General features: G+C 36.8%; 1 protein-coding gene across 1 annotated transcript in view; it reads right to left on the reverse strand.

Moving 5' to 3' along the window:
- CACNA1D (calcium voltage-gated channel subunit alpha1 D) overlaps positions 1-16,403 on the reverse strand; it is a 195,429-nt gene that overhangs the window by 32,697 nt on the left and 146,329 nt on the right. Inside the window, exons 32-38 of the mRNA XM_074151414.1 lie at positions 6,754-6,792; positions 6,206-6,334; positions 5,399-5,464; positions 3,651-3,742; positions 2,162-2,321; positions 811-938; positions 600-696 (exon numbers count right to left, since the gene is read on the reverse strand). Coding sequence (XP_074007515.1) covers positions 600-696; positions 811-938; positions 2,162-2,321; positions 3,651-3,742; positions 5,399-5,464; positions 6,206-6,334; positions 6,754-6,792 — 711 coding nt within the window. The remainder of the gene's footprint in view (positions 1-599; positions 697-810; positions 939-2,161; positions 2,322-3,650; positions 3,743-5,398; positions 5,465-6,205; positions 6,335-6,753; positions 6,793-16,403) is intronic.

The raw sequence follows: 16,403 nt of genomic DNA on the forward strand, positions 1-16,403 counted from the left end.
GCTATATATTGTATTGCACACTGTTATTCACTTCAGCCTGGTTTATCACCTTGCAGTCCCCACCCTTGAATCTCGTTTCTGTGTTTCACACTCAGCAAACTTCTCATGAATGCAACCGCAAAAGTACTGTCTCAAGACTTAATTGTCACTTAAAGTAAATGACCACCCTCTTCTCCCTGCGACTGAAGAGAAATCAGAAATGTCACTGAGTTGAGGTAGTCTTATATGTGACACTGGGTCCCCAGAAATGCTGGGATGAGGTAGTTCATATACACGACAATAATAGACTAATGATTTACAGAGCATTTACTACTGCTGATTTACAGAGACTGACTCCTTTCATTCTGATGCTCTGTGAAGAATTTTACACTGGTGGTAACTACTCAAATGAGTACACTGAAATAAATGACACTAATTTTGCTGGTTTAAGTTAAGCCTGCAAAAAAACAGGAAAACTTGAGAGTGAAGGAGACACTGTGAACAGACAGGATTACTGTGAACAGACAGGATTACTGTGCACATGTGACACATATTGGGCAGAACTGACTGAATGAACTAACTGTGAGAGAAACCTGGAAAGAAAATAGAGTAAAACCTACCTTGCAGGCCACTCGGTGAGGGCATAATTTGCCAAAACCAAGTGGTGGCTGAATGCGCCTCAGTAACGTAACCACATCAAGATGCTTTATCCTTCCCCTGGAACCAACACACATCCGTTACCAAACATACATCCATTCCCAAAGAATATACTACGCTCTGCTTCTATTGTTTTTACCAGATAAATCTTATCAGAGAAATGATCTAACTTACTTGGCTTCAGGGTCATATTCTGACCATATCCTTTTGAACTCATCCAAATGATGGGGACCCAGAATAGACCAGTCACGTGTCAAATAATCAAAATTATCCATAATGACAGCCACAAATAAGTTTATAATCTAAAAAAGTAATTAAAAAAAATCGGCCTTAATTATTTTGAAATTTAAAAAAATATTCAATAATACTAAGAATTAATAGGTTAAGAATTCAAACAAATAGTCATCTCATAAACAATGATTTTTGGCAAATACGATCAAATATCACAGAAAATACTTGCTGAGCATTTAACTGACTGGAACTCTGTCAAGTAATGGTATGACACGAGTGTGATTCTCAGTCTTTGACATAGGCTGTAACATGGTTTTGTTTCTCCTCCTTGATTTGCCAGATCCCACTACATCAAATTAAAGAGCGGATCCAATACACGTTTCTGACAAAGTGCACATCTCAGGAAACAGCTCCTTAATTAATAGGATTCAATGTCATGACAATACAATAAGACTTGTGCACACGTTTTGTTAACACAGAAGATGATACAGAACAGCAGAACATGTATGTTTACATTAGTTCACAGAATTCTGTTCGACCACTCCTTTTGCAAGGAGAACAGTTCTGTGAATAGAACACAGCAACCAGCTTAGAGCAGACACCTGCAATGAGGAAAAACATATTTCAAAGATTATTTTAGAGCAAATAATCCATTATGCCATGGATTAGGTTATTGTTCACATCTCATGTGCTACAGTTTGAGCACACCCGTAGAGACAAGAATCTGAATTCTGCTAAGTTTAATTAACACAAACAGCATTACTAGTAAGCCAAAGGAACTGCAGCTTATTATTAATGAATTTTTAATTATACTATTGAGAAATGCCTGAAGCAATAGCTGATGAAAAGACTTAACTCAGCTTTCAAACATGCAACCAATCATTCCAGCATACATGCAGTCAGAAGAACGTCTTGCACATGAGAATTTAGAATCACAGAATGGTTTGGGTTGGAAGGGACCTTTAAAGGTCATGTAGTCCAACTGCCCTGTGATGAGCAGGGACATCTTCAATCAGATCAGGTTGCTCAGAGCCCCATTCAACCTGACCATGAACGTTTCCAGGGATGAGGCATTTACCACCTCTCTGGGCAACTGTACCAGTGTTTCACCACTCTTGTTGCAAAAATCAGTATAAGATACAGGATTTAGGACTGCATACAGAAAAATATAACCTTGCAAACATATTTCAGATATGAGATTTTCACTTGTTCTCTGAACCCACTGCTCTTTCAGTTAAGAAGAAAGTCAAAATGCCAAAGCTCATTTCTGTTTATAAGCACAAGCCAGACTCACCAAAAACGCACAAAGCATGTAAAAACTGATAAAATAAATGATGGCAAAATTGCTTCCACATGTGTATTCTTCCCCTGGGTTATAATCGGATTCTGGATCGCAGCGTTTTCCAGGCAAACATGCCAGCATGATTTCCTGCCAGGCTTCCCCAGTTGCACACCTTTAATAGGTCACAGAGATACATTAGGCATTATTTGATCAAAATGGATTAAAGATGTATTAATTTTTTAAGTTCTGACAAAATGCTTGAAGCTGTACAAGCACAATTGTGAAGACAGATCGTGAATTTTTCAGAGCAGGAACTAATTAAGAAAATACAGAGCATGTTTCAGAAATTACAAGCATAGATCTGACATTGCGGACACACTTTATAAGGTAGATTAACGCACCAGAAATGCTTGCATGTAAAAATTTGAACCCCGAACTGTGATTTACAAGTTAAATACTTATTGCAGTGGAGCTGCTGTGTGCAAAAGCAGTGCTGTGTATGAAAACCTTTCATAAAAGTTGGAAGTATCCATTTGTAAAAGATTAATTGCCTTTTCCTCAGAATGGCTGAGGAAATGCTGGTCTCTAACGTCTGCTATTCCATTTTTTTGCACAGTTGGGTAATGCCTGTGTACAGACCCATGATTTCAAATATTTAAAAGACAGCTAGGTATTTATAACATTTTTGGCTGTGTTCATTATCTAGTTTCAAAGACAAAAGTCTTTACATTCATAAAGTGACTTAGATCTCGTTAGGTGGTGCCCTTGGTCTCAGGTAAGGAATGACCTGCCAGTTTTGCCAAGCAGGTTAGTAACAATGCGTAGGAGCCAAGTGGAGTTACAGAATCACAGGCAAGCGCGCTCTCAAGGCTGTCACTTTAGAGGCCTCCCTCTTCCATGTCATTCCCTCTCCTTGATCCAGGACGTTTTGAAGCACTCCTGGCAAATGTTTACCCTCTTCTTAAGCTCTCTAATGATGGAGATTCCCTAATTCCCCTACATCAAGATTTACCTACCTTTGCCATCAGAAAGTTTTGCCTACTGCTTATCTGCTATTTCCCTTCTGATAGTTACACCCTCTACTTTTTGTCGTCTCTTCAGCAAATGTCAAGAACAGTTTATTTCTTTATCTTTGCAACTATCTTTCATTTTTTCAAACTGTCATGCGAGCTGTGCTGCTACAGAATACAGTAAGAGCACAGTCTTATTTGCCTTTTCCAACACCTACACAGTGATGTTTGCGCTCTACCTGAGGACAATTACTCCACAAACGAGGTGTTTCACAATAGCTGTAATGAGTTCAGGTCTATATCACCTGACTAGAACCCTGCTGTGCCCACGGACACTCAGCACACAGCCAGACAGAGAGCATGTGGTTGTTACGCTGAATTGCTTCACACACGCAAACACACTTTGAACAAATCCATAGCACGGGAGCTAGAGACGTTTTTCATAGATCAATGAAACGGGATACACTAAATAACAGTTAAGGTTTACTCACCTGAACAGGAGCAGCACAGCTTGGGGGAAAGTCTGAAAATTGTTGTTTCTGTTTATTTGATTGTTGTCCCTCATGGCCACTTTTCCAAATACCTACAATAAAACAGGATTTTGACTTTCATCCTAGTGACCTGTACTGTCAGAAGCTGTAGGCCTTGCAGTCTAAACTCGCTTCAGTGTGTATGAAAAACACTTTCTTCACTCTGTTTAGTTTTTCCTGATAATGATGTAATTGCAGTAAATTTATCACATGTACAAGATAATTCTTAATCACTTAATTTAGCATCAATAAACCATTACAGTACTAATATATATTCCATATTCAGGTGATAAAATACTATTTGTTTTAAAATAGCACCTAGAGTCCTTTATTGATATTAAAGCCCTACTGCACTAAATATTATATGTACTTGCAGTAAGAAATAATTGATGTGCTGAAAACCTCAAATCTAAACAGATAAATAGAGCTGCAAAAGCAGAGAGTCTGAGCATCTGTCTCAGCCAGAGATGGAAATGAGTTCTGTTCCTCAAAACTGAAGTGCAATTCCTTGGCCGCAGGACCATTCTTTTTACCCAATATAATACATTTATATCCTCTTACAATAGAGTGAAGGCTGTTACTATATTTAGGGAGATTAGCACCAATATACATACATGCTGCTGGACTGTACGGACATAAGTTGCTTTTGGATAAATGATGAAGAGAAAGAATCGAGAAGCAAAACCACTCTCCATAGCCTATTTCTTCCGTTAATACCATTTAATTAGGACCTCCCTTTGTGTTAATTTGAAAAACGTTACAACTTTGAGAACAAAAGAAAACATCTGTAAAGATTTATGGAATGCAGAGCCATCCAAAGGCCTTATGACGGGGCGAGGGGGAAAGAAAAGAAAAAAAAAAAAAAAAAAGAGAGAACTGCAGCCCAAATTAAAGAACTTCTGCCAAAGCGTTCATGTCCACCCAGTCATGCTCCTCAGGCACCTCCTTAGGCCAGCACTAGATCTCATGCGTGGCACAGACACTACCAAGCAACTCAAACCACACTCCTCATCACAGCTCCATGCTCAGTGCCTTTATCTGCTGCTTTCCTGCAGCCTGGGCAATCCCTCTCAAGCGGCCACCTCATCCTCCCACTACGGCCCAGTAGTATGAATTTTAGGAACAGCTTCCTGATGGGTTTCTCCTCTCTAGCTATCTCCGGTTATGAGGACTGGAGAACCTGTTCTGCCCTCACAGCACTGCTGCTGGTGTGAGGAGTGACACCTTCATCCCAACAGCACGTTTTAAGTTACCAAAATCCTTTCTCTGCTTGCACATCTTGTACATATATCCTGCTCTGGATTAACCACAGGTTCAGCTGTGCCTAGATTCTTTTCCTAGTTCTATTCGTTTCCTAGTTCTATTCCTTTCATATGGGAAAGACTTACTAAAAAAAAAAAAAAAAAAAAGCCATGCATTCTTCCATACATTCATGCATAGGAATAAACTTCACACTATGTGGAAGAGGAGTGGCTCCTTTCAGCAAACTAAGATACTATAAGCTCACAGCAAGATCTTCTGTTCCATCTTTTTGGATTTTCCGACTACCAAAACCATAGCTAAAAAAAAAAATTTCATATTACTCTGGAAGCTCTGCCTTATACATCACACCACCATCAAAGGAATGTTTCAATAAGCACCTTAGTAAATAAATCTGAGTGGCCAACACTGTACTTCTGTTTAATGCTAAATAAAAATTCTATAATTACCTGCATTCCAATGACAGCGTAGATGAAGAACAGCATGGCTATCAGAAGGGCAACGTAAGGCAGAGCCTAGAAACAGGACAGGTGGATTGTCTTTGAATAATTTCACACCATAATTTCAATTCCCATTTACAAAAATAATTTCTCTGTACAACACAGCCTTTTCCAAGGTTTTTCTTCCTATGCAAGTTCTTAAAATGTTATTACCTGTCACTCTTAATATTCTGCCGCATACAATGAACACAAGCTTCATTATATTTTAAATTATTTCTGCCAGCAACACAGAGGGAAAAATCATCTTTAGCAGTTTTTAATTTTATTTTCATTACCAATTCTGACAACACAAAGATGCTTCCTTCTATACAGTTACAGAGTTCCATTAACTTCACATTCACCAGTTTTCAAGAGCAAGCATTCAAATATCTGTTACACTTATTAAATCAGTTTTATATAAAAAAATAGATTAAATTCCTTTTTTGTAGTCATCTGATAAAATGTGTGTGACCTGTGTGTGTCAAAGCTACCCTATCCTTTTTGGATATTCCAAATATTTTTTATGAAGTAACATAGAAATATCATGGTAACAGTTAATATTAAATGACAAAGAATGACCCTTGGCCTCACTGAAGTAACTGGTGAAGCTTGTTTTGGATTAGTATGCAAATATATTAAAATATGCCATTATTGATAGAATGAATTTCAAAAGAAATGGGTTTTTCACTCTACAGGGTACTGCTTCATAAAATTTTGTGTATAATTATATAAAATGGTGTTATAATTATAAAGCAAATTTAAATAAATTTTGCTAACCTGAAATGACTTAATAAATGTCCACAGTAAAGTTCTGATTCCTTCTCCTCTACTAAGCAGCTTCACCAACCTCATCACCCGGAAGAGACGGAAAAAAGTGATGGAGATTCTAGCGCTGTCTTCAGAGTTCTGAAGAGCATCATGGAGAAGTCAAACCAAATACAAACTCAAACATGCAACACTTCCAGAAAAACAACATCAAATGCAAAGGTGGAAGAGGTAAGATTTGAAAATGTATCTTGAGGGCCTTTTCACCTTGATAAGCATGATATGAAAGGAAAAATTACATGCTAAAAACACAGGACCTGTAGAAATGCTTCACACAATGCATGCATTTCCAAGTTTTCTGGTTTGTTAATAAGGATCATATTGGGTTTGTTTGTAGTAGACTTCAATAATACATTGACAATGAATGCAAACCACTGCATAACACCTTTGTAGTAAGACAGTTATGAAAAATACAGAAAAAAATTGGTGGAAAATAGACATGGTAAAAAGAATAAACTCAAGTAGAGGTAAAACCACTGGGGTCGGTTTACTAATCTTACCCCAGCCTCATCAGTTGTGACTGTTTCAGTTGGCTTTGGCTTTAAGAAATTAAGAACATTAAATATTAAAATCAAATAAAAGATAAAAAAAACCCAAGCTTAACCATAAACAGAAGGAAAGACATTTTTCATTTCTAAATGTAAATTAACATCTTTCAGTTCAATATACCTCTTGAACAAAACATTAACATCCTTATTAAAACCTCCCCTTCAGCATTTCATGTTGACTGACTCATATTAAAACACTGTTGGCTGACTCATCCTAAAATCTGCTAGTATAAAACATATTTAAAAGTCTCAATGGATAGTAGATATAAAATAAAATATCTGCTCTTATGTAAGCCAAACAAAATTAGCCATCGATTTCCACAGGATGTATGAAATTGTAGCAGTAAGTCTAAGTAAAACTCAGGAACAAAGCTCTGGGGTCAAACTAGCCTTTCAAAGTCCCTTTTCTGCTGTGTTCTTTTTGAAGATTAATTACTTCATTACTGGAATCTAACTATCTTCAAGTAATTGCGTTTTATATCACGTCAGGAGCTCCCTTAAAGCAAAGTAATTCCCTTGAGTTAAGTCATTCAGTGATGAACATTGGGTTTTGCAGTGCTTAACAAGGATAGACTTTCACTCTGCCAAAGTGATAGACAAGCATTTTTAGCACAATGACACCAAGGCAAATCCTCCCACAGAGGTGCAAACGAGAAGGCAATACTCGTGCTCTCTCTCCATCTACAAAGTAATATACCTGAGCTGATGTAACAGGATCAGGCATGGTGAAAGGGCTTCAGGATTTGACTGACCCTTTTGGAACAGATCTGTACAACCCTCAGGAGCTACAAGGAGGAGAGAGGCACACACCAACTTCTTGTTCACAGAGCCAAACACTCTGTCCTGTGAAGAAACTCACTTCTTCCTTTATAATGTCTCTGTCTGCCTGCCTTTGGAGAAACTGTCTCAATATCCTAAATGGTCACTTACAGAGCAGCTAGCAAAGCTTAAAGGACCAACTGTCTATGCTTGCTTGTGCACTGATGGATTCCCAGCAGCTTCTTCCAAAATTAGATGGAAGCATCTTCAATAATATTGATAGCACTAGAAAAAATGGGACTCTGGACATTAGATCCAAGTGATGGGTCTCACTCTCTTGCCTAAAATATACTCCTTTTAAAGGGGCACCTTTCAACAATTACTGTCACATAGAGCCGCAATAACCATGATGCCTCCTCAGTGCTGCTTCCAACACATTGTGGATGCATCAGAGACACTCTCAATGCCAGGCTTCACTGAGTAAAATATCAAGTAGTGCTGTTATCTAAGATAAAACTTGGGGAGAAAGAAGGGAAAAGAGAGGAGCTGATTCTGATGAAAATACCGGCAGGATATTATACAAACATAATATGGTAAAAAAACAAGAATAGGTAGTACTTTGTGAAACTCAGATTATTAGCAATATTTATTAAAATACTAATTGTTTTTTCTATTCCTTTTTTGCAAAACATATATAAAGGTATCACAAGGTAAAAATGAGGTAAAAATAGTTGTTTGCTCAGCTCCATGCAATTTACATACATATCCATTACTGCCCTGACAGCATCAGTATTTACTGAAATGAAGAGTTTTAAAACTGTTTAAGGGATTATTATTAAACTGATGCATTAATATTAATCAAAACCCAGATATCCTCATTAGATTTCAGTAAGCAGAGTATTTGTAAGATCAGCTGTAATATCTAAGCTCTGTAAGCACTTTTTATAAAATATACAAAAAATATGCTGCCAATGAAAGACAGTTGCTGCATAAGAAATTTCCTGCATATTTCAACAATTTGAAATAAAACCATCAAAATTCATAATCACAAATATCATAAATGCTGAAAGATCACAAAACATGGGAATGATCTTGCAAAGCTATCTACATCAATCACAAACCTGTACTAGTGCACACAGACCCACGTCGCTACTGACTTTTCAGAACAGAAAAAAAATTATTTTAATCTGAGACTTTTAAAGAAAAAGGGTTTCATTAAACCATCTGCAGATGAAGACATTTCGTATCAATCTTTGGTGACTGACTCATGCTGAGCTTGATACTGTCTTAATCGGTGATTAAATTACTTAATTAGCATTCAATATTTTATATCATCAAACATTAAATGGAGTATTTGACAGATACAGAACAGATTAAATTACAGTATCATCACAAACTGGCAATGAAAAAAAAATGAAGTAACATTCTGCATTTTGCATTTGGGAGTTTTTCCTGCCAGCTTTTACAGGAGAAGGATTGGGTCCCAGATAAGCTAGGAACAGTATTAGGATAGCAATATGGAATGGGATAAATAAGAACAGAAAAAGGATACTTTAGTCCTACAGATTTTTATTTAATTGCTTTCCAAAAGAAAAAATAATGAGTCTGCATTATGATTTGGTTATAAAAAAAACCCTCGCAAAAGGAAAAGTCAGTAAAACCATTCTATATATACCTATCCTAATGATTACTTAATTCTCTCTTTTGAGAATGCAGCCAGAGATCAGATTACCAAAACTATGTGAACAGTTCTACTGCAGGTGCTCAGGAATGACGACTGCAAAATCCCTCACCTTTTTTTTTTTTTTTTTTTTTGTCTGAAGGACACAATGTATTTGTGTAAGTCCATGTGTGTGTGCACAGGACTGTGTAGTTCACGCTCCTTGTATAAATCACTCTCAGCTTCTTTGGACTAACCAGCCCTAATTGCCTGTTTCTGATGGCTGATCTGCTGCTGCTGGAAAGTGTTAGGATGTCATATGCAAGAGATTATATATTATGGACACTGGAAAGAGCAGGCCAAGAATGAAAAAGGAAAACACCTTGTTCACAAAAAGTAAATTGTACAAAAATACCAAAGTGGAGATAGATGCTAGAAACAAACAATAAAAACAAACTCTTGATACCAGAGGATTTTTTTTCTACTGGAGGTGAAAATATTCAACTTCTGCCCATCATTCGCCAGGTGTTTGGGGTACTGACATTTTAAAGTGAGTGTATCTAATTTTTTTACCCTCTCTGGCATTTCCCTCTGATAATACAGCAGCTTGATTTATATTATTAATACTAATTATAATGAAGCTAATGTAGTGATATACCACAAAGAAAACATTATTCATACCTATTTATAAAGGAAATGCTCATCTAAGAGACAAAGTGAGTTAAGGTTCGCGTGTGTCCATCCAGCATGAGTACTAAGATCTTGGAAACTAAGATTAAGATAACACAATCTTCAGTAACAATAAAAGACAGATTGACAATAAGACAGAATGTCTGCTTCCTACAGATATGGAAAAAACATATACTACCCAAATTAATAATCTTATTTGCAACTTCAGTAACATTACTTGACATGTACACACCTAAGTAGGTGGCACATGATGTATATGTAGGGAAGGTACTAGAATACACTGAGGAGGGGCAGGTTGAGCAGAGATTGTCTCTTTGGATGATGGTTCCTGACAAGACTGCAAATAAAAATACTTCCTACAGTCAGGAAATCCACCTACAACGTCCTGTTTCCTCTCACCTTCCACCAATCATTCTGATACTACTCCTGTCCCAAACGCTTTGGGACTGGCTCGTCATTATCGTGACTTTTTTTGACCCCTGTGGGACTATGTGATTCCTAAGATGACAGATGTACTTCTGGGACCACTGCTAGAAGTCTCGTAACGGGCACAGGTAGAATAAACAAACAGATTCTGCTTTCACTGCTTGGCTAACAGATGCACTGCAACGAGGTAAACGAGGACAGAGACTAGCGTAATTATTCTACCTTTTCTGTCAGCCACATGCCAGCCTCAGTGAGGGCCTAGTTCAGCAAGGCACGTTGTAACTATTGTAATTTTAAGACAATTCTTAAATACTTCCAATAGGCAGTAACATATGATTTTGCTTTTTTCTTAATCAAAGTTCAACACAGCAGCTTTCTTCCCCAAACAATCCCAACCCTCAACACAGATTAACCAATGATCAACCTAAATTTCTGACTCACTGACTAAAATGTTTGCAACCTGTTACCAATTTCAGTATCTTATTGCTGCTTAGGAAAAATTTAACACATTTGCTAAACAGTAATTCCTCATTACACTCTTCATATTGCAACAAAAGTTCAAAATAAACATCCTGAGAAATGCCAATTTCAATGTCAAAACTGTGAGCAGCGTGAAACAGATCGCATCATGCATTGGAAGCAAAGTGTAGTGTATTTGTAAATAAACATGGTGAAAACCAGTGGGTATTAGTATACAGTGTTGGTCAAATGCTTCGTTTTTATAGATTGTGCCAAAGGGTACGAGAGTATCCCAAACAAATGGACACGTAATGATGATGTAATCATGGTTACAAATCCAGAAGGAAACATCTGAACGACAAGTATATATGATGACAATAACATATAGGAAAGCATTCAGGTTGCCAAAATATCTTCAGAATGTGTAGTGTATGTGTGTCCGTATGCATATATGTATATACATGTATGATTTTTTCAGAGAATAATTACTGGAATTCAAATGTGCTAGTACACCATTTTCTTCATAGTCTTATCAGTGCTCTCTATATTCCCTGTTCAACATGAACCAAATGCCTATATACATAATTCAGTAAAAATATTGAATCAACGTGAAGAACCCCAGAGTAGATTTAAAAAGTATCTTTTTCCTTGTAAAAGATGTATTTAAAACTCTAAGTTCATAATTAACATGTTGATGGCATAAGGTATCGTTATAACTAATAAACATCCAGTTGTGCAATAAAGTAAATAAATTAGTATTAAGACCTTCATAAAAGCAGATCAGAAATGTAATTCTATTTCCAAATAAAATATTGCATCGCAGTATAGATTTCATATTGCAATAAGACTTCATAATGAAAGCAAAGCCATATGAGAATGTGCTTTTCTGACCTATCCTTAAGCCTGAAGAGATACATTTGCAAAAGTCTACAAAATATATTAATGGTATTCAAAAATAGCAATTACTAACAACAAAACATAGGTTCTAACATATGATACTGATGCATAAAGTAGGATCAAACTGAATTGCAGGGCTTTTATTCAAAAGTGGAATGCAGAATCTCTTACAGGAGGTAGACATGAGGTTTTTAATCTACTCCTCCTCACAAGCAAGATCAGCTGTGCCACCAGCTACAGGTGAGTGGGCCACTAAATAAAAATAAGCACACTGTCCACTAGCAGCCCAGCAAACGATAAGAGCATCCTACCATTCGCAAGCCAACATTATGCACTGCATAGTGCCAAAATGGTAATAATGGTGCTCCTTCTTGCCAAATGGCAGAATATCCAATTCTGGGTTTGTGAGAGAGCTTTCTGACGTGTGCCATTGCTACAAACCACCATTAGCTGTTATGGTAGTGTAAGTATTGAATAAGCCTCACGTGTTTACTGTGGTGATTTAAGACAAATAGGTTTTCCTGAAGGGCTCAGGCAGAAGAATCAGTGCTGTTCCTTTAAGACCTATTTCAGCAAAGAACTTGAATTTTCCTTAACTTCAAGCATAAAACTAGTCCCATAGGGACTGCATGAGACATTTGCACAAAAGAAGAAAGTGAATTCTCCATTACTTTCTCGACATTTTGGCAGCACGTGAATGGCAAAAGAAACTTAAATAAAAGATGTGAATTAAAACCTTTGTAAATACTGCTGTAACAATGTGATCATGCCTCTAAATCATCCAGTGCTGGTCATCCAAATGGTTTCTGAGCTGACACACAATATAGTTTCTATACAGTCAGGCCAGATTGAAAATTCTCTGTTATTTCCATTTAAGAACTTACTCATTTCTTCAGAATTTATTTCCAATTTATTTATCTCTTATTGTCTTAAGTTATATATGTCCATGTCCCAGAATGGACTGACCACATCTTGTGTCTCACGATCACTACTCTGTTTTTTTTATTGAAAAGGAACCATTTTTATGACCACACAAGATCTTGTGTCACGTGAAAAATTTTGAAAACAAAAAGTCACAAAACCTAATAGTAATTATATAGGTTTTAGTAGTGGGTTTTTTTATTGCTGTACCATATATATTTACTTATATATACTTGCCTCTAAAAATTTCTAAAAATAAAACGAACATGAAAACCAATTAGGTTCATAAAAGAAGAACTGGTTAAAGGAAGGGATATTAAATGACACAGTAAATTAAAAAAACAATCATAGAAAATAGTGTATTGCCAAAATATATGTTGCTCTGAGGTGGTTCATTTCTGGAGTTGGTCACTGATCCAGTCCTTGAGGATGCTGAGCAGTCCTGTAAATTGCTGAACACATTAAACATTGATTTCCATGGGCACTAAAAATTTTCAAAACACAGTAATTTTCTGGATTACATGTGAATGAGAGGTTACTGGATCAGAAGAATCAGCCTCAGGGCACCATATACGTTATTATAAAAAGTTTAAAAAATAAGAAAAGGAAGAACAAAAAAAAGAGATGACATCTAATTTCCAGAATTTAATAGTGAAATCAAGGTGATATGTAACTAGAAAGTCCAATCCACTCTCTTGAAAAAAATGGGTCAGATACAAGCATGTTATATACTAGAGGAACTTGCTGGCCTTTGGAATTAGTCTAAATGTACACAGGTAGACTATCAGAATGATGCTGAGTTGTTTCCACAGCATGAGGCAATTATATATGCAAAACTATAAGAATGTTTAGCTCATCTTGAGTACATTATTTTAGGTATTCACATTCTTTCAAGCTGTCTTTTACATTGATCAATTAAGATGGCTGTACTCCTGCAGTTGAAACTGCACCAAAATCTGACCTTACATCAGCGCTAGCAATTTACACTGTTTCAGAACACCCCGCAAACAAGGCTGAGCTTCCTCAGTTTAAGAAGTTTCTACAGTGGGAATTTTCACAGGTGCCATTTCAATCATGCTTTAAATCCCATTGAAAACAAAGTCTTGTTAGCATCTCAGCAGAGGTGTAGATTTCCCAGGATCACTGTCAGTGTTAGATAAAAAGTACATGTGGAATGGCACATTTCAGAATGCCCAAAAAAAAAATTAAGAAAAAGATTTTAAAATACTGAATTTGGATTATAGAAATTTACACAAAAGTAATGAAATAGGAATAATTCAGTAGAATCAAAACAATAAAAGTAATAAAAATCTAAGAAATTTCCCTAGACACTCTGCAGTATTCACTGTTTCATGTTGAAAATGGGAAATCAAGCCCAGAAATACACTGAAAGTGTAATACATTAATGACTTGCACAAACAAAGCACAAAAAAGTGGAAAAGACCACAAACAGACAATACTTAGTACACAAATAGTCCGCTATGCAGTACTAGAAGACATCAAATATGAGCCTTTTTTCTCTAGTAAGTATAGCATGAAGAACTAAGAAATGACAATGCCAGTTGTTGACTGTGGTGTGTACTTTTCCTGGAGAAAAGCATCTCCAGAATATTTTCAATACAACTGTGTGAATTACTAAAATGACAGTGTTCTTCACAGCTGAAAGCTCAGCAGTGACCAGTTACAAGTAATGCTGTCAGATTAACGCTGTCCATACAGTGTTAAATACAGGGTTAAATATAGGGACATCTTCTATGGTCACAGAAGTACAGTGCAGCTATTTTTCAATCACTTTACAGTCGAGACATTTTGCCGTTAAGGAAAGCTATTCTAAATAACTGATCTTTTTACGCTCCTCAAGTACTATTATCACCTACACCAGTACTACTGTGAATGGAAATAGGGGGTAAATTGTAAATACTTGAGCTGAAAGTCTAAATCCAAACTTCTCTGGAAAAAAACCCCACCCAAACAAAAATAAACAAACAAAAAAAAACCTAACCCAAAACTGAATTAGAGGCATCTTTTAAAAATCTGCTCCGTGAACTGCAATTATACTTTGAGATATGTCTCAACGGGACAATGCAGTTCGGTGTTGAGTGACCCTTCGTGTCAGCTGGGGTTCCTTCAGTTCAGACAGAAAGATCCATCACCTGCTGAGAACTGAGCAAAATCAATCTGAAATCTACAGGTCAGACTAAGGTCCTTCTGCTCACGTTACCACATCACTCCTCCATTGCTCTTTCCAGTAATGCAGTCAGTCATGAGGTTCCCATAGTTTAATATAAAATCAGGAAGGAATTTTAAAGCAAATCAGCTTTAAAATTATTTTGATTGTGTTTACTCTTTTGAGATGGCAGTGCAGAATTTGCAGCTTTATAAAGAAATGTGAAGCTTCTGATAAGGGCTAATAGACACTGTGTATTCTGGATATTCTGCCATCTTAAAAAAAAAAAAAGAATACATTTGTTTTCCATATTTGGTTGGTTGAAAAGCATTTATAATAGATATTACTATGCTTACCAAATAGACTAGAACCAAAGAATATTAAAACTATATAACACCACTGTTTCTCAACAGCAGCTACTGCCACTTACTGATGTTGCCTGTGCCAACGCTACCATGCTCTGAAGGGTGACCTGTATGGGCACAGTATAAGTAGTATTTTCTTTGGCAGTCACCTTATCCACTCCTTTCTGCTCTACCATGGCCCACACTTCTGCCAATACTTAGAGCTCAACACCTCATCCAGCCAACTGTGAAGTTCCCAAATTCTTGTGGAAGCCCAGCTCACGTAGCTACGGGGGTAAGAAGGGCTGCAGGCAAAGGCTGCTTAAGCTTCACAGAGATGCCAGAAGAAATCTTCATCAAACCATGGCCTCAGCTGAGATGAGCCTGACAAATCCAAGCTCCCAGTAGGTGGCTTGCTGATCTGAACAACGCACTGAAAGCCAAAAATTGTCTTCTAGACAGATCATACTTGGGAATTATTTCTTTTTTCATTTTTTTTTCCCTCATCCTGGAATGCCCAGAACAGATCATAGTTTTTTCAAATAGAGTTTCTGTTCCATGTTCCTGGGCAACTTTATTATCTTGGTGTTCACAGTTCCAAAATTAAGGTACTGTCCAAATGTAGTAAAGAGTATCACTCCTGCTATTCACTGGAGGAGTGTGATCCGAAGAACTGGGTTCCTCACACGTACCACTTCAGAAAATAAATTTTAAAATGTATTTTCTCTGAAAAACTGTTTCAATTAAATGGCAATGATAGCCACAGGATGGATTTGCTTCCCCAAAATATGATTGAGATATTACAACTTAAATACTCACCACTGAAGAGTATTTATTCAAATTTAGGATGATGCATATTAAATAACCCTACTGAAAAGAAACCATTTGGGTAAGTAATAAAAATCACTGGGGCAAAAAATATGTCTAGCAAGTAGCTTACTAAAACAAACCTAAGAAAAAAGTAATGTTATTAGCCAGTCCATAAGCTGTGACTGGTGTAGAAAAACATGCAAGCTAAACGTCTTCAAAGAATAACAAGCAACTATTTATATCTAAAAGCTTTCTCTGATTCATCTGTTTACGGGGAAAATATGTGCATGCTGGGGATCTCCTGCATCATGGATATTTCTGGACAACTTAGCTCTCAGAATGATGAACAGCTGAGATCTTCAGCAGATGGAACACGCTAACCTCACCTACTGAGTCTGTGCTCCCCAAACATCTTCAGCTGCTGGGCTGGATCCAAGCCTCACCTTCCTCAATCTCCTTTTTTGAGGTC

The sequence above is a fragment of the Numenius arquata genome, chromosome 8 (assembly GCF_964106895.1).
Source record: "Numenius arquata chromosome 8, bNumArq3.hap1.1, whole genome shotgun sequence".
Lineage (NCBI taxonomy): Eukaryota > Metazoa > Chordata > Aves > Charadriiformes > Scolopacidae > Numenius > Numenius arquata.